The sequence below is a fragment of the Hyla sarda genome, chromosome 1, assembly GCF_029499605.1.
Source record: "Hyla sarda isolate aHylSar1 chromosome 1, aHylSar1.hap1, whole genome shotgun sequence".
Taxonomy (NCBI): domain Eukaryota; kingdom Metazoa; phylum Chordata; class Amphibia; order Anura; family Hylidae; genus Hyla; species Hyla sarda.
Genome location: NC_079189.1, coordinates 433431126 through 433450609, shown reverse-complemented (window position 1 = coordinate 433450609; position 19484 = coordinate 433431126). Strand labels below are relative to the sequence as shown.

The 19484-nt window shown below is 44.0% G+C and overlaps 2 protein-coding genes across 12 annotated transcripts in view; both read right to left on the bottom strand.

The window, feature by feature from the left end:
• Nucleotides 1-6106: 6106 nt before the first annotated feature.
• YWHAH (tyrosine 3-monooxygenase/tryptophan 5-monooxygenase activation protein eta) lies at nt 6107-8619 on the bottom strand. Its single transcript, XM_056530781.1, has 2 exons — nt 8415-8619; nt 6107-7586 (listed from the first exon to the last, which is right to left on the bottom strand). The coding sequence occupies exons 1-2, from the start codon at nt 8499-8501 to the stop codon at nt 6930-6932; spliced, it is 744 nt and encodes a 247-aa protein (XP_056386756.1). The 5' UTR covers nt 8502-8619; the 3' UTR covers nt 6107-6929.
• A 247-nt stretch (nt 8620-8866) lies between these two features.
• The window catches only part of DEPDC5 (DEP domain containing 5, GATOR1 subcomplex subunit), a 94868-nt gene continuing 84250 nt past the window's right edge, over nt 8867-19484 (bottom strand). For all 11 annotated transcript variants that reach the window (XM_056530706.1, XM_056530703.1, XM_056530730.1 and 8 more), the window contains 3 exons: nt 12856-12916; nt 12692-12774; nt 8867-12586 (listed from right to left, as the gene is read on the bottom strand). In XM_056530706.1, the coding sequence (XP_056386681.1) occupies nt 12297-12586; nt 12692-12774; nt 12856-12916 (434 nt within the window). In that variant the 3' untranslated portion in view covers nt 8867-12296. The remainder of the gene's footprint in view (nt 12587-12691; nt 12775-12855; nt 12917-19484) is intronic.

Genomic DNA, 19484 nt, shown 5'->3' with positions numbered 1-19484 from the left:
GGGTTACATTAAATAACCCTGAAACGCGTCTAGTCCACTTGGGCATGATCACTGGCATATCTATTTTATATATTGTGCATATCCACCAAGGCTGGTTTATCGCCTTTAAACCACTAAGACCATCAGGACATCCAGTCCGACATCAGTCCGGTCCACTATTGCCAACTACCTCCAGTGCAACGAATTCGGCTCCAGCAGCAGCTGACGTCACACGCCGACAACACGAGGTGAGCTCCTCGTATCCAGTGTATGGCCCTGATTCCATCTAACCAGCGGTGAGGACTTACCATCTCTAGCGCCTGCCAGCGCCAACGTCCTCCCGGCGATCTGCGATCACCGGCGCCTGCCAGCGCCAATCGCCTCCGCTCCCACCAGGACCTTACTGGACTTTACCAACACCATCTGGAACGTCGCACAGAGGACGCAGTGTACCGGCACCATCTACACACTGTGAAAGCAGCGCCTTTTGCCCAGGCTGCTGCCTAAAGGACCGGTAACACTCATTTGAAACTGTCATAAATTGTTGAACATATTGCGCAGTGGGTGCCTAGATATCAGCGGCTAAATACCAGCTGCACTCACTATATGCCAGTGATATTATTATGCCATTAATATTATCTTAATTTTTGGTATTATTGCCATTTTACATTTTTCATGTACACTATTACCTAAAGGTTGTTTTTATTGTATATGTTCTTCTCACATGGGCCCTGTGAGAAGTAACTAACTACAGTCTATTTATCCTATCTTAATAAATTGTTTATACTATTATCATTGAAGCACCATCCAGACAATCATTCATTTAATATTCCATTTAATATCCATACCATTATTTACTCACTTAGAAGGTCCGGGCAACTTTTTTCTATTAATTTACAAATCTGTTTAACTTTCTGGAGCCAGTTGATATATATAAAAAAAAAAAAAGTTTTTTCCTGGATAACCCCTTTAAATTGCAGGATGTAACTGCAACAAGCTCCTTTCCCACTTAACAAGTATGTGTGGTATAGTATGGCTGGAGGAAGCACTTGTTAACCCCTTAAGGACTAAGACAATTTTATTTTTACGTTTTCGTTTTTTCCTCCTCCCCTTCAAAAAAAATCATAACTCTTTTATATTTTCATCCACAGACTAGTATGAGGGCTTGTTTTTTGCACGACCAGTTGTCCGTTGTAATGCCAGCACTCACTTTACCATAAAATGTATGGCGCAACCAAAAAAATACTAATTGTGTGGGGAAATTAAAAAGAAAACCACAGTTTTGTTTTCACGCCGTACAATTTATGGTACAAATGACGTGTTTTTTATTCTCTGGGTCAATATGATTAAAATGATACCCATGATTATCCACTTTTCTATTACTGTTGCGCTAAAAAAAAAAAAAAAAAAAACGCAAACTTTTTTACCAGATTAGTACATTTAAAATCCCCCTATTTTGAAGGCCTATAATTTTTTCATTTTTCCGTATAAGCGATGGTATGAGGGCTCATTTTTTGCGCCGTGATCTGTACTTTTTATAAATACCATATTTGCTTATACAAAACTTTTATTCAATTTTTTATTAATATTTTTTGGAATAAAATGTTATAAAAAAAAAAAAGCAGCTATTTTGGACTTTTTTTTATTTTTTTACGTTCATGCCGTTCACCGTACGGGATCATTTACATTTTATTTTAATAGTTTGTATATTTACGCACGCGGCGATACCAAATATGTATATAAAAGGATTATTTTTATTTATTTTTTTACACTTTTTGGGGGTAAAATAGGGAAAATGGGACAATTTACGTTTTTATTGGGGGAGGGGGTTTTTCACATTTTTTTTACTTTATTTTTTTACTTTTATTTTTACACTCTTATAGTCCCCATAGGGGACACAGCACTAATCAGCATTATCGGTCATCTTGTGCTCTGGTCTGCTGGAAGGCAGATCAGAGCAGAAGACTCCCGGAAGACAGCGGAGCCAGGTGAGGGGACCTCCGTCTGCCATGCAGGGTGATCGATTCACCGCGGTAGTGCTGCGGGCGATCAGATCATCCTGTTAAGTGACCGCGATGCTGCAGATGCCGTGATATGTATTGATCACGGCATCTGAGGGGTTAATGGCGGACATCAGCATGATCGCGGGTTTCCGCCATTACCGGCGGGTCCCTGGCTGCGATCCACAGCCGGGACCTGCCGCGCATGATGCCGGCATCGCTCCGATGCCTGCGGTTATGCTCAGGACGTAAATGTACGTCCTGGTGCGTTAAGTACCACATCACCAGGACGTACATTTACGTCCTGCATCATTAAGGGGTTAAAGGGGTATTCCAGGCCAAAACTTTTTTTTATATATCAACTGGCTCCGGAAACTTAAAAACAGATTTGTAAATTACTTCTATTAAGAAATCTTAATCCTTCCAATAGTTATTAGCTTCTGAAGTTGAGTTGTTGTTTTCTGTCTATCTGCTCAATGATGATGTCACGTGACATCATCATTGAGCAGTTAGACAGAAAACTTCAGAAGCTAATAACTATTGGAAGGATTAAGATTTTTTAATAGAAGTAATTTACAAATCTGTTTAAGTTTCCGGAGCCAGTTGATATATATATAAAAAAAGTTTTTGCCTGGAATACCCCTTTAAGCTTGTTGCCTTTGTACCCCCGCTTCTTCCCTCTCCCTCTGTTTATCTGTGAGTACCTTATGCTGCAATAAAAGCTAGATGATGGACTTTGGTGAGTGACGGGCTTTTTCTTTCTTCTGGTGAATGTTTCCATTGCTATATACTGCAGGAGCCAGGGCACCACCACCATTCAGTTGCAAGTACCACTTAAGCCTGCATAACGGTTGTCCAGTAGCGCTGCAGTGCCGTAGGTGCATTTCTGCTTTCAAGAGAAAATGTATAGTATATCGAATGGGTTTCCGTTCACAAATTCACAATTCGGAACTTGTGAACAGAAAATCCACTTTTAAATTTCCGCCTGAAGAAAGGCGTTGCTCATTCTTCAGGCAGAATTACTTGCCGAACACATTGCAGTCTATTGGAGACTGCAGTGTCCGCGCGGTCCTAGCAACGACTGATTCAGTAGGCGCTGGCCGCTGGTCTGCCCGAAAATTCCTCGGTGTGAACCTAGCCTTACTCTCCCACTCCTGAACAAGTGTATGAGGGTGTCAAGAGACAGCTGTTGCCAAATGAGCGGTTGGTTGACAGCTCTCTACTGTGCTATCTCCAGGCTAAGGGCTCCTTTTGCACAAGTGTATTACTCATGAATTGAGATACTCAGCAAGGGTACTTAAATCCATGTTGTTAGGTAGCACTTAAGTCTGTGTAAAGTGTTTAAAAAAAAAATTAGAAAATAAAAATCTGCATCCATATTTCAAACAACTTCCTTTGTTTTCTGTACTTCCTCAGCAGATAGCCTATTAATACTATGGATGTAATAGGTTTGTTATAGAATAAGTAAATATAACTGTAACTTAGATTAGAAAAAGCTGTCCGGCACTGCCAAGCTTCCCGTGACTCCTATGTGAACCAGGTCAGTCTCATAACAGTTAGTGGTGCTCAATTCCTTATGAAAACGAAGAGTATCCAGAATCCAAATATACAAAGAAAGGAGGAATGGCACTCACCGCTTACTGTAATTTCTTATCTTTTATTCTTCATAAAGTGCAGGTGCTTTAAAAAGGCATTTCACCCAGCCGGGTGTGGACGCCAGTGCGCGTGCTACAGGTAACAATTGTTTCGCTCTGGCTTGAGCTTCAACAGACCTCTGTTGAAGCTCAAGCCAGAGCGAAACAATTGTTACCTGTAGCACGCGCACTGGCGTCCACACCCGGCTGGGTGAAATGCCTTTTTAAAGCACCTGCACTTTATGAAGAATAAAAGATAAGAAATTACAGTAAGCGGTGAGTGCCATTCCTCCTTTCTTTGTATATTTGGTAAATATAACTGTATTTAACAAGTTTACAAATATGCTCATGTGAAACTGGAATAATAAAAAACACACAAAGGAAATTGTATAAACAAAATGTAGCAAAATTAATGGATATGAAAATGAATATCACAGAAGACAATCATTGTACCCTTTCCTACTTGGTAAAATGAATGGAGATAGGGCAAAATACTTATCAAACGCTTCCCTTCCTTTCCTTCATAATAATAATAATAATAATAACAATAATAATAAAAAAATAAAAATAAAACAACAACAGAATAAACTGAAGAAACATATAAAATGAATGCTGCACTTGTTGGACGTTATCTATGATCACAGCATTGTGTTACCATGGAAATCTGTGACATCATTCTATCTCCAAGGTGACATCTCCGGCTACTTAAAATGTAATTTTCAGAGAAATAATAAGTGTGACTGAAGATGCATTGCTGCTGATGCCTCTAGGATTATTAAAGCATTTCTCCGGCCATATTCGTTTCACACAATTCCTAGATCTAGCCAGGAATATCTAGAGAACGTTTGAGATGTGGGGCCACCAGAAACGTCAAACAGCACCACACACTAAGTAAAAAAGCATTCTGCTGCATAAATCGCTCTTGTCCCATTACCATGGAAACAGAAGCTTCTATAAATCTCACTCTGTTGCTGTGGAAACTGCAATAGAACCTTCCCCGATTCACCCATTACCTGTATTGTAGTATGAATAATTCAGGTCACATTCGAGAACCACTCAGCTATCCTGTACTTCAGTGCGCCATGCAGGGGAGAATATGTCAAGGGTCTGGAGAAAGGACTTTTGTGAGTCAACAAGCATCAGTAAGTTTTTATTGTACCAATCTTGGAGGAGTGTCTAAAAACATCCGCTGAGAAAAATGGATGTGGCCAACAACCTCAAATTAAAAAAATATCATAAAATAAAAAATCCACTCAAAACACGCATGCCTGAACCATGCTTTAAAAGAAAAAAAAAATGCATCATGAACAGAGCAACTAAAAAAAAAAAAAAAGCCTTGATAGGAGAAGGAAAATAATTAACGGCACTCGATGTTCATGCTTCTTACGTTTATTCCACAAGTGGATACTTCACATGTCGGGAGGGGGTAGGAGTGAACCGGGACGACGAGCGTTTGTTTCACAGGCAGAAGCAGCTTGTAGCCGCGAAACGAACGCTCGTCGTCCCATCATCCCGGTTCACTCCTACCAGGAGGGGGTAGGAGTGAACCGGGACAACGAGCGTTTGTTTCACGGCTCCAAGCAGCTTCTGCCGGTCCAAACGAACGCTCGTCGTCCCGGTTCAGTCCTACCCCCTCCCGACATGTGAAGTATCCTCTTGTGGAATAAACGTAAGAAGCATGAACATCGAGTGCCGTGAGTCATTTTCCTTCTCCTATCACCAAGTCTTTGCAGTACTTGTCTCCGCTCACAGAGAACCGGTAGAAGAAGTCAAGCTGAGTTTGTTGTTAACATTGTATCGAGGGTCGAAGCCAGCAAGGTGTGAGAGACTGTTAGGTGTAGCAGTGCCGACTGCGCTCTCTTCTGACTTAAAAAAAAAAGAAAAAAAGCCACTGGGCTGGGTGAATTTGAGCAGAGGATGATCCCTTGCTGCCTTTCCCTTTCAAACATTATATGTACATATAGTATGCATATAAGTCAGTATGACAACTCGATCGTGTACCGGTCTGAATTTGTGGTAATCTGATATACAGATATCGTGCACACAGTCAATTACACAATGCCCTAAGGTAAAGGCTGTTCTTATAAGAAAGGAAACTTAACCTTATTTATTTAAAATCTTTGTAGAAATGGAAAAATTACTGAATTGGTGCAGTTGAGAGGGTGACAACTCGATGACAGATGTAGGAAAAAAAAAAAAAGGAGTATATGAAAAGGTAAACTTGCTGCTGTGACTCTTAGTAAGAATATTACTCCCACATACCTCTAGTAATTTTGCAGGGACCACCAATGACTTCAGAAGCTACCTACCAGTGTCAGATCAATAAAGCTTATTTTACCATATAAAGATAGCTCTTAACCTTTACAAAGGGCCATGAGTCTTCAGTCTGGCTTACAACGACAACCAAGGGTTATTGTCATGCAGCTCATACCTCGAAAATAAGGAACAGGACATGCTTGTCTATTTTATCAAAGAAACAAGAGGCACGTACTGTCATATTCTCCTCAAAGCAGCATTTATTTCATCCACAGAATTCCAAAACATTTATATTGGGTGTCTGGCATTTTATTGGCATCCTTCATAACAGGCTAATACACACTGTGCAGATGCAGTCAGTCCTGAGAAGGCCTGGCCTACACAAGGCTTACAACCAAATAATGAGGCCCTTGAAAATTTACCGGCATAATTAGAATGATTAGAAATAAAAAATAAAAACACAGGTACTTTCAGGGCATTCAAACTCATAAGGGTGCAGAGTTATCACGACATAAGTTAAAAGAGCAAATAGAAACTCCACAAAGCTCACATTTAAAAAACGTCTATTGTTAGCTAACAAAAACAGGTGGACCCCCATCTTTCACTTTATGGGATCAGCATCCAACCACAGTCTAAACTGTGGGGTGCTTACACGCAAAGAAAGAAAGTGGGCAGTCCTTTACATGCACAGGGAATGCTGCACAAATGGAAACTAAAACCAGTTTCGTTACAAAATAAAACGGGACCACTTTGCATCGTTCCAGCCCGTACGTGCCCTATCGGCAAGGAGAGCGCGGGCGCCTCTCTGTAACAGCAGCTTCCCTAATCCCCTGATCTATGCGAGGGCAGCCCGAGTAACGGCTGATGCACCAACGCCATCCAGCAATGCCCAAGAGGACGCCACGGTAACCCGTCTCCCCGGGCACGTAGCAATATGAGCAGTTGTGCCAATGATTCGGATATGATAAGCACAGGGACATGTCAGGGGAAGCGGTGGGGGGTGGCATGTGGTGGAGGGGAGCGGGTAGGTAATGGGCTGTAGCAAGACGCAAAACCCTCTTTAGTTATTTCCTTCACCGGTCTCTTCATCTTGCTGATCACTTGTCCACAGGGTCAGGTTGTCACGTAGGAGCTGCATGATGAGGGTGGAGTCCTTGTAGGAATCCTCATTTAGCGTGTCCAGCTCAGCGATAGCATCATCAAAGGCCTGCTTGGCCAGGAGACAGGCCTGTTCAGGGTTACCCTGTATCTCATAATAGAAGACAGAGAAATTTAGGGCCAAGCCCAGGCGAATGGGGTGAGTTGGCTGCATGTGTTCCTTGCTGATCTCAAAGGCCTCCTTGTAAGCAGCTTCAGATGCTTCTGTCACGCTTCGCTTCCTGTCCCCAGAACCCACTTCTGAGAGGTACCGATAGTAATCCCCCTTCATCTTCAGGTAGAACACTTTGCTTTCATACTGGAAGTCATTGCAATTCTTGATCAGAAACTTATCGAGCAGCGACAGCACTTCACTACATACTCCTTCTAGCTCAGCCTCGATCTTCTCTCTGTAAGCCTTCACCTTCTCCAGCTTCTTCTCATTGCCGTCGGCCAGAGTCTTCTGTTCGATGCTGCTAATAACACGCCAGGAGGATCTTCGGGCGCCAACTACATTCTTGTAAGCGACGGACAGCAAGTTCCGATCCTCATTAGACAATGGTTCATTGAGTTCTGTAACCTGTATAGAAGGGCGAAACATTCAGCTTATCAAGTACCGGACACGTGTTATATAGTCCAGGACATGCTAAACCAACAGCCAGACAACCTCAATTTTTCATCTATTAAATTTGATGGATCCCAATTATCTTTATTAATATAGCACCAACACTTTACCATAGTGGCATCCCTAGCAGACAATCATACCAGACACGATAATCATGCAAATGAAAAGCAATGGGCAGACGCAGCCAGACATATATGCCCTAGGCACTGGCACAGACACCAGTCATCTCACAATTAGACATGCACCAGCATTCAGCACCTCCCTGACGTAGATATTCATATTCTAATGTCATCCGATAACCTGGCACATATATACTCCAAGTGCCCACCCTTCACATGCCAACTCCACCCTACAGCTGGGCGCTCTATACTCTACCTAAAGACCTTGTCAAGTGTCACATTCTGTGTAGATTTATGATGCTATGGCTGGAATTTATGCCCCTGCACCTCATCACCACCATGAAGAAACCACCCAGAAAGATGCCAAAGAAGGAGATGGCACATCAGGTATAGGACATTAAGCCATCTGTCAAAATCATAAGCCGGACTGGGAGGTTCATTGCCACCACACTGACAGCTCTGATGAGACTATAACGGAGTTAAAATAAAAATATAAGGCGTTAATAGACTATAAGGGGTTAACGTGCCACATCCGGAGCGGATTTTACCTATTTAGGAACACTCATACATGCCAAGCCATAACGGAGGGCACAGTGCCCACCATGCCCACCCCAGGGACACGGTGCACCCACCATTCCTTCTTCTATAGCTCCCGCACACTCACCGACTTCATAGCTGCAGCCATATCTTCATATCTCTCCGCCTGCTCCGCCAAACGGGCTCTCTGGAGCAACTGCTCCCGGTCCGCCATGCTGTCCCTGGGCGGATCTATCTGAGGTACCGGCAGAAGTAACGGGTTCTCCTCTCCGCCGCGTTGCACCCGGTTCTGCTACTTGCGGCGCTGCAGCCGGGACGCACTATGGATGGGCGTGGTCAGAGGGCGTGACTTTCGTGAACATTTCTAGCTGACGTCATGAGCTATTTATAGCCACTACTACGAGCATGCGCAGTGCGATTGCTGCAATGCACAGCAAAGAGGTGGAGAGCGGAGGAAGCGAGGGAGGGGTGGCTGATGGCCATGGAACAGGCTTGGGGTCGAGAAGCATACACTGTTCCCTTCTGCAGACACTCTGCTGTATCTCTGCTTGCTTTACAGAAAGACAGGACCAGTAAATGCCTAGGTTAGAATTTTATTCTCACAAAATCCTCACCTTGAAGACGAGGTGGGCAGTCACATTATGTACAGAATGGCACAGCAGCAGGCTGGCACACATTGCCCTGCATTGAACACTGCAGAATAATTGGAAACAAAAATCTTAACACACAATGCGTGACCTTGAGGAGATGATGGACAAGACCTGGCCATTGGCGCAGTATAAAGCTAGAGTCATATGACTGTTGCCACCCAATCGTACACGTCCGTAAAAGACTATGGGAGAGATTTATCAAAACCTGCATAGAGGAAGAGTGCAGCAGTTGCCCATAGCAACCAAATAGCTACTTTCATTTTTCAGAGACCCCTTTAATAATGAGACGCAATCTGATTGGTTGCTATAGGCAACCGCCCCACTTCCTCTATGCAGGTTTTGATAAATCTCCCCCTTTGAGCGGGATTCATATAAACTAATGCCAGATTAGACACACAGCGCTGCCCTCAAAATTTTTAAAATTATAACTGACATTGTGCCCAGCTGCACGATGGGAGTTGTAGTTTTGCAACAGCTGGAGAACCACAGGTTGGGGAACACAGCTACAAAGTCATTAGTTCCTCTAGACTAGTGTTTTGGCTTGCCTTGGGCTGTCCGGGCATGCTGGAAATTGTAGTTTTCCAACAGCTTGGGACACACTGGGGGATAATTATCAAAGTTGTCTATGTCCCGCATCAATATAGACCAAACTACAGAGGGTTAGGCCGGTCTATTGTGCGTCTAATTTATCAAAAGGTGCACGGCTCTTGATAAATTCTGCGCACGGACTTCGTGACCTATGCTTTAGACTGTATTTATACCTGCTCCAGCATGGTCTGATATTTTGGCGTACTTTGTCGCTGAAAAGTCACTTTTGATAAATTCAGCACCAATGCATTTTCCAATGCATTTCAGTCTAAAATAGACTTGCATGCATCATTTTCTAAAAATCCTCTAGTGCAAAAGTCACAAAAAAGTCGCACATATTTAGACTGCGACTTTCTGTGCGACAAATTTAGACAGGAAAAAACAGTCTAAATCCTTCGATAAATATCCCCCACTGTTTGGAAAACACTGGTATAGACAGCTCACTTCTTCCCCAGTGATTCTGAGCAAATCGAGGAAAATTGAGGCTATACAACCCACCTATTGACAAACCTGGTGGGCACTAGCCAGAGAAGAAGGCATGGCAGAAAACAAAAATGTTACACATGCTGATAAACCATAATGGGAAGGTAATCTAGATGTTTCAAAAAACCGCCATTCCCCATAGGGGAACTGGCTGACATATGACTCCATGTATCCCCATCAGCAAAAGTAAATGCTCTGGGTTGCATATGGGGCCAACCATCCGAGCAGATAGGTCGTCCTCACAGAGGTTAAAGTACCGATCTATCGTCAGTAGATCACTTACAAAAATAGACGTGTTTAGTTGCAGCCTGTTCAAGGGAGGACAGTTAGCTGTATGCTCATCTGCTATCTCTTCTGCATATATTTTAGTAGGGTAAGGGACATGCTGCTGTCACACCCTCATATTCTGGCAGAACAAAAGAGTAAGCTTGCTTAAGTCTAAGGCTGTGTCCACAGACAGCTGAATGGCGGCAAAACATGCCGGCGCCAGAACCGCTCGGAAATGCATTTTCTTGTGGAATCTGCAGAAAGTATAGACATGTCCATTCTTTCTGCGGAAGCCGAAATCGAAATTTCCGTGCCAGAAACATCTGGCGCGGAAATTCTGCCATGTGAACAGGGCAGCAGAGTCCCATTGAAATCAATGGGACTCTGCTTCTGCAGAACATGCGTGCCGTAGATTCATGCAGAATTACGCATTACCTAACATACTTTTCCTGGCCATACACATTACGTTTAAAGGGGTTATCCAAGAATAGAAAAACATAGCTAATTTCTTTCAAAAACAGCTACACATCTGTCCCCAGGTTGTGTGTGGTATTACAACTTGGCTCCATTCACTTCAATGGAACGGAGCTGCAGAACCACACCCAACCTGGAGACAGACGGGGCGTGATTATTGAAAGAAATCAGCTCTGACTTTCTATTCCTGGATAACCCCTTTAAGTCAGTTGAGCCTGCAAATTTTGCCCACCTGGCCAACCATCTACTATGTATGGGGCCTCCTGACTCTCCCTTTGACCACAAATGTTAGAGGATAAGCGGATTGGGCATATTAGATTTTACGTGATTTGGTCTTGAAAAAATAAGCTGACACCAGGAGTCTAGCAGCTGCTTTCTCTCCATTAACAACACATGCACGCTTAACCAGGGGACCAGGTAACATAGCTTGTTGTTTTAAGTGGGCACTTTCACTTTGTTGCTACCTTTTATCTAGTTTAAAGGAGCTATCTCAAAACTAAGGCTGGGTTCACCTTACTGAATCCTCGGATGGAAAATTTCTGGCTGGAGATTCTTAATGCGGCCAGCGATTACTAAATCAGTTGGCGCGGGGGCCGCATGGATATTGCCGTCCTGAGAGACGCCAATGTCTGCCGTGTAGATTCCACCAAAACATTGAGCAGGTTCAATGTACTGGCAGAATTATTTGATCAGAATTTTGTGACGGAAATTCCGCCGAGAAAATTCTTCAGTGCGAATGGGTTAACGGAACACCCATATATCTGTATTTTGCCTTCAGGCAGTGGAATTTCCGACCGAAATTCAGAATAGGAATTCCGGTTGGAAATTCCGTAGTGTGAACCTGGCCTAGAAGGTATTCCCTTACCACAGTATAGGTAAAAACAAGTAAATCAATGGGGGTTCTGACTATTGGGACCTTCACCGATCCTAAGAATGGAGGTCAATAGTCCCCTAAATTAATGGAGTGGCAGTACATGTGCTCGGCCACTGCTTCATTCACTCTCTATGGGACTTCGGAACATAAGAGTTCAGCGATTGGTAATGTATGAAAATGAGTAGAGTGGTGGCCAAGCATACGCATTACCACTCCATTCACTTGGAGGGACAACTGACCTATGTATTCAGGATTGGTGAAGGTCCCAGCAGTCATAGCCCACTAATTTGCTGGTTATTCCCTATCCAGTGGAAAGGGGAAATTTTGAAATCTTGGAATAACCCCCCTTAACATGGATTCATTTTAGGCAAACATTTTCATTTTCCTAGAACGATATAGACTTACAAAGCTGCAGTAAGGCTGTGTTTCTACTTCAACTCAAAAGTCAGAAGTGGAACCATGAGGAAGGAAAGTGTAGATCCTTCCTTTATATTTCCCATCCCTTTTTAATCCTATCCAGGCTTTGGCTCAAAAACAGCAGTGGCTGTTTTCAGAAAAACTGCCAAATGGAAATACAACCTAAAACAAGCACTTGATGTAAATCATCCCCTAAATCAAATCCAAAGAATAGCAAAATTCAAGCACAATATCAGGTTCAGCAAAGCAACAATATTCAGGGTTCACTCATTTTTTCCAGGCAGCTGGCCCAAAAGGCTGCAAGTCTATTATCACGGTTAGCACAAAAGTCTGTGAAGTCCTTTAGCAAGCGATCCGCAAAACGCTCGTCTCCTGTGCCACTAGAGCGCCAGGTTTTGGTGAGCATGGTATTATAGGCCCAGTGGTATCCTATTCTTTCTTCACCAAATAGGCTCTGGGTTGAGGAGCTTGTAGAATTTCTCCTTCGTCTTTGTTGACCGGAAGAATATTTGCGCTTAGAATATGGAAGTTGTAAGAACACAGTACCTTAGAGGGGTAAGAAGGAAATGGCACATATTAGAGAAAACACCTGAAAAGAAACTAGATATGGGACTATAAACCAATTAAATTGTACAGCAAGATTTTGTCTACCTGTTACATGGATGTACTGGGGTTTATTTTCAGATGGAAAATTGAATGCAGATGCTGAATATTTATCTTGAATGAAGCCAAATCTGTGATATAAGAAAAATGTAATGTAACACTGTAGGGAGAGGATTAAAAGGACAAAAAAAACTGCAAAAAAGTCTTATTACCGATATGCAATCACTTCCTGGAACAGGTGCATTCGCTCCCAATACGTCTCTGGTTCGAAACCTACAACAACAAAAAAAAAAAGGGGGTTGGAATGGTTGCCTTCAATTTTCACATTCCCTAATACAGGCTCTTCAAACATACTTTTTTTATTTTAGTGGTTTTAAACACATAAAATAATTAAATTAACCCTAATAATTTTGCGTTGTGTTTTTTTTCATGATTTTTTGTTGTTGTATTTTTCATTACATTTGTAACATAAGTTCTTCTGATGTATTTCAAGTGCTAAAGAGAAGCCTATGGGAAAAATGCCCCCCCAAAAATTCCCTACTGTGTTTTAAATAAAACTTGAAAACCTCCAAAAATCCACAAAGAAAAGCACATTGGCCCTCTATTCTTAAAAGAGATATCTCATGTAGAAGTATTTGCAGCCATTATGGGGTTTCGAGTTGCCAAGGTAGCTGTAACACTCACGTTTCTGAAGACAGGAACTCCGGTGTATGTGGATCCGCTGAACCTGTGTGGCAGATGACTCGGACCGTACCAGGGAGCAGAGTCTAAGGTGCCGCTGGTCTTCACCAGAGCCCGCCGCAAAGCGGGATGGGCTTGCAGCTGCAGGCGACACCCAGGTCACTACCCCTGGCACGGCTCGACCACACAGCCAGCTGAGGAGATGTAAGGCACAGGAGGGATGAGACAACTCGTAGTCAGGATAGCAGTAGGTCAGGGCAGGCGGCACAGTAGCGTAGTCGGGACGTAGCAGGAGTTCAGTAGGCAGGCAGCAGAGGAGCAAGGTCAAGTCACAAGAGAAGGAGATCTGGTACATGGCAAGGCAATAAAATGGAACGCTTTCTCTATGGCACAAGGCAACAAAGATCCGGCCGATCTAATGAGTGTACTGGCCCTTTAAATCTTAAAACTCTGTCGCGCGCACGCACTAAGGGACGGGGACATGCGTGCCGGAGCAGAGAGGCAGGAGTAACTCCCAGAGAGTGACTGACTGGGGCTTGCATGCGGGTGCGTCCCGCGATGTGAGTCTCAGCCCCGTCGGCAGCAGAAGGTAAGGGGACCATGCGCTCACGGCCAGCGTGTAAGGCCGGAGCACATAGCGTAACAGTACACCCCCCCCCCTTTTACGAGAGAGAAAACTCCTGAGAAGGTCACGGTCCAGGATATTCTCCTCAGGTTCCCAAGATCTCTCCTCAGGACCGTAACCCTCCCAGTCGACCCAAAAAAATTGTTTACCTCTCACAGTTTTTGCAGCAAGAATCTGATTAACTTTGTAGACATCAGATGAACCGGAGACAGGTGTTGGGACAAGATTCTTCTGAGAAAACCGGTTTACAAGAGGCTTGAGAAGAGAGACATGGAAGGAATTGGGAATACGTAATGTAGCAGGTAGACTGAGTTTGTAGGAGACAGGATTGATCTTTTATAGAATTTGCAAGGGACACCAAGGTAGCAGGGACCGAGCTCATAACAGGAGATCTTGAAGTGGATGTATTTGGATGAAAGCCACACCATGTCACCAGGAGAGAAGGACAGAGGAGGTCTTCTACCTTTATCCGCTTGCGCCTTCATGCGTGAAGAAGCCTGGGACAACGACTGTCAGGTCTGTTGCCAGATGGTGGAGAAGTCACGGACCAGCTCATCAACAGCAGGCACAGGGGAGGAAACTGGGAGAGGAAGAGGAGGACGGAGATGGAGTCCGTATACAAAAAAAAAAAAAAAGGAGACGACCTCGTGGACTCTGAATCACTTGCCGACGAAGGACGTGCCGGCTCGTCCTAATCAGCGAGTGCTTAACGCGATTGGATGAGCCGACTAGTCCTAAAGTTAAACTGTCACAGGCATCGGCCGCTGGCCCCGCCCCCCGATTGCTGTGATTGGCTGTGAATCCACATTGACCAATCACAGCAAAGGCAGTTGAAAAAACTGCCTTTTACAGCTCCGATCTCCTCAGTACAGGTACATCAGTGAGGAGATCGGAGCTGTGTGAAATAAAACATCACACAAGCCCACAAAGACCCCTATGTAACCCCCCCCCCCCCCCAATACCCATCCTAGTGCTCCTGCATATGTGACATCAGCTAATTGTCACCATGCAATGATTTCTGCAAACTGTGAGCCTCCTTATGTTGCTAAACTACAACTCCCAGCATGCCCAGACAGCTTTTGGCTGTCAGGGCATGCTGAGATTTGTAGTTTTGCAACATCTGGAGGGCCACAGTTTGGAGATCACTGTGCAGTGGTCTCTAAACTGTAGCCCTCCAGATGTTGCAAAACTACAACTCCCAGCATGCACGAACAGCAAACAGCTGTCTCGGCATGCTGGGAGTTATAGTTGTGTGCCTCAAGCTGTTGTATAACTACAACTCCCAGCATGCCCTTTGGCTATCAGTGCATGCTGGGAGTTGTAGTTTTGCCACAGCTGGAGGCACACTGGTGAGGAAACACAGAGTTAGGTAACAGAACTTAACTCAGTGTTTCCCCACCAGTGTGCCTCCAGCTGTTGCAAAACTACAACTTCCAGCATGCACTGACAGACCGTGCATGTTGGGAGTGGTAGTTTTGTAACAGCTGGAGGCACACTGGTGGAGAAGCACTGAGTTTGTCTGTTACCTAACACGGTATTTCCTCACCAGTGTGTCTCCAGCCGTGGCAAAACTACAACTCCCAGCATGCACGGTCTGTCAGTCCATGCTGAGAGTTGAAGTTTTGCAACAAAGTTGAAGAGTTGAAGTTTGCCCCCCCCCCCCCCCCCATGTGAATGTACAGGGTACATTCACACGAGCTGGGGTTTACAGTAAGTTTCCTGCTACAAATTTGAGCTGCAGCAAATTTTCCACCGCAGCTCAAACTCGCGGTGAACCCCCACTCATGTAAATGTACCATAAAAACACTACACTACACTATGCTACCGCAAAATAAAAAGTAAAACACTACGTATACACTACACCCTTACACAGTCCCCCCCAATAAAAAGTCAAAACGTCTTGTAAGGCACTGTTTCCAAAAAGGAGCCTCGAGCTGTTGCAAAGCAACAACTACCAGCATTGCCGGACAGCCATTGACTGTCCACGCATGCTGGGAGTTTTGCAACAGCTGGAGACACCCTGTTTGGGAAACACTGCTGTAGGGTATTTGTGGTGGCGGAGGCAATTGTAATGCTTGCATCCAGGTCCGCTCCTATGCAAACCCCTAATTTAGCCCTCAAATGCGCATGTCGCTCTCTCACTTCGGAGCCCTGTCGTATTTCAAGGAAACAGTTTAGGGCCACATATGGGGTATTTCCGTACTCGGGAGAAATTGCATTACAAATTTTGAGGGTCTTTTTCTCCTTTTACCCCTTTTGAAAAGGAAAAGTTGGGGGCTACACCAGCCTGTTAGTGTAATAATTTTTTTTTTTTTTTACACTAACATGCTGGTGTTGCCCCATACTTTATTTTCACAAGCAGTAAAAGGAAAAAAAGACCCTCAAAATTTGAAATTCCCCGTTTGTGGACGTAAAGTGCTCTGCGGGTGAACTACAATGCTCAGAAGAGAAGGAGTGCCATTGAGCTTTTAGAGAGGGAATATGTCTGAAATTGAAGGCCATGTGTGTTTACAAAGCCACCATGGTGCCAGAAATGTGAGCCCCCCCACACGTGACCACATTTTGGAAATTAAACCCCTCACAGAATGTAACAAGGGGAATAATAAGCATTTACACCCCACAGGTGTCTGACAGATTTTTTTAACAGTAGTCCATGAAAATGAAAAAACTAAAATTTTTCATTTGCACAGCCCACTGTTCCAAAGATCTGTTAAACTCCAGTGGGCTGTAAATACTCACTGCACCCCTTATTAAATTCTGTGAGGGGTGTAGTCTCAGAAATAGGGTCACATGTGGGTGGGGGGGTCCACTGTTCTGGCACCATGGGGCTTTGTAAACACACATGGCCCCTGACTTCTATTCCAACCAAATTCTCTCTCCCAATGGCGGCGCTCCTTCTGTTCTGAGACCTGTAGTGCGCCAGCAGAGCACTTTACGTCCACATATGGGGTATTTCCTTACTCGGGAGAAATTGGGCTTCAAATTTTGGGGTTAATTTTCTCCTATTACCCCATGTGAAAATGAAAAATTAGGAGTAACACCATCATTTTAGTGTTAAAAATCAAATTTTTCATTTTCACGTCCAACTTCAACGCAAACCTGTCAAACACCTGTGAGGTGTTAAGGCTCACTGTACCCCTTGTTACGTTCCTGGAGGGGTTTAGTTTCCCATGTGTTTTTTTTTTGCTGTTCTGGCACCATGGGGGCTTGCTAAATGCAACATGCCCCCCAAAAACCATTTCAGCAAAATTTGCCCTCCAAAATCCCACAGTTGCTCTTTCCCTTTTGAGCCATGTTGCGAGTCCGCAGGGCGCTTTGCGTTAACATATGCAGTATTTCTTTACTCAAGAGAAATTGGGCTACAAATTTTGCAAACCTTTTTCTCCTTATAACCCTTGTAAAAATGAAAAAAATTGGGCTACATGAACATGTTAGTGTAAAAAATGGAGATCTTCATTTTTCTCCTCCACTTTGTTGCTGTTCCTGTGAAACACCTAAAGGGTTAACAGACTTTCTGAATGTCATTTCAAATACTTTTAAGGGGTGCAGTTTCTATAATTGGGTCATTTGTAGAGTATTTCTCACAGAAAGACCCCTCAAATCCACTTCAAACTTAACCGGTCCCTGAAAATTCAGATTTTGAATTTTTCGTGAAAATTTTGAAAATTGCTGCTATACTTTGAAGCCCTCTAATGTCTTCAAAAAGTAAAAACATGTCAACTTTATGATGTCAACATAAAGAAGAATTATTGCATTTGTGAATCAATATATATTTGGAATCCCCATTTTCCTTACAAGCAGAGAGTTTCAAATCTCAAAAAAATGCTAAATTTTCAAAATTTTCATGAAATTTGGGGATTTTTCACCATGAAAGGATGCAAGTAACGACGAAAATTTACCACTATGTTAAAGTAGAATAAGTCTTGAAAAAACAATCTCAGAATCAGAATGAAAGGTAAAAGCATCCCAGAGTTATTAATGCATAAAGTGACAGTGGTCAGATTTGCAAAAAAGGGCTGCGTCCTTAAGGTGAAAATGAGCTGCATCCTTAAGGGGTTAAGATTATATGAGAATTCAGCCCAGGGGAGAAGGTCGACCCAATCATCTTGGCGAGCTGAAACAAAATGCTGAAGATAAGTCTCAAGGATTTGATTGACCCTCCACCAGACCGTTGGACTGAGGGTGGTAGGCCGAGGAGAAGTCCAGACGGTTACAAAGGGCTCGCCAGAACTTAGAGACAAACTGCACACCTCGATCCGAAATGATATGCTGTGGAAGACCATGTAAACGAAAGACATGCAACAAGAAGTACTTCGCCAGCTGCGGAGCAGAAGGAAGACCTGGTAGAGGAATGAAAGGAGCCATCTTGGAAAACCGATCTACCACGACCCAGATGAAAGTGTTATTATGAGAAGGTGGCAAATCGGTGATGAAATCCATGGTGATATGGGACCAGGTAGTCTCTGGAATGGGTAAAGGCTGTAAGAGTCCTGCAGGTCTTTGCCGAGGAGTCTTGTCACAGGCACAAGTTACACAGGACCGAACAAAATCAGAAACATCACGTTCAAGATGGGACCACCAGTAGTGCCGGGAAATAAGAAGTAGGGTCTTGGGTATTCCAGGATGTCCTGCTGTCAAGGAAGAATTATCCCATTTCAGGACCTTGCGTCTCAATCTGGTGGGCACAAAGGATTTTCCCGGAGGAACTTGCTGAATCTCGGCAGGAGCATCAGGAATCAAACGGTCAGGAGGAATAATATGCTCAGGCGTGGAGTCCAAACCAATGACGTCAGAGGACCTGAAGAGAGCATCAGCCCTGATGTTCTTGTCTGCTGGACAGAAGTGAGTGAAGAAGTTGAATAGGGAAAAGAACAGTGACCTTCTTGCCTGGCGGGGGTTCAAACGCGGAGCAGACTGAAGGTATAGAAGATTCCTCCAAAGCTAGCTTAATAGCGAGGAGTTCATGACTCCAATGGAGTAATTCCTCTCAGCAGGAGAGCAAGTCTTGGAGAAGAACCCACAAGTCACACTCTTGCCCTTGGCGTTTTTCTGAGTGAGAACAGCACCCGCTCCAATAGATGAGGCATGAACCTCCAACGCAAAGGGCCTCTCTGGATCAGGTCTTGTAAGCACGGGAGCAGAGGGAAAAGCAGACTTTAGAAGGGAGAAGGCCTCTTCAGCCTCTCGAGGCCAAGATTTAGGATTAGGTGCCTTTATAGTGAGAGCCACAATAGGAGCAACCAAGGATGAAAAATGTGGGATAAACTGACGATAATAGTTAGCGAATCCCAGAAAGCGTTGAATAGCACGTAGGCCCGAGGGAGGAGGCCAATCCAATACTGCAGACAACTTATCTGGATCCATCTGCAGGCCCTGATGAGAGACAATGTAGCCAAGAAACAGAAGACTAGATTTTTCGAACAGGCATTTCTCCAGTTTGGCGTAGAGATGATTCTTCCGTAGTCGCTGAAGAACCAGACGAACATGAGCACGATGCTCCTCTAAGTTGGAAGAGAAGATCAGGATGTCATCTAG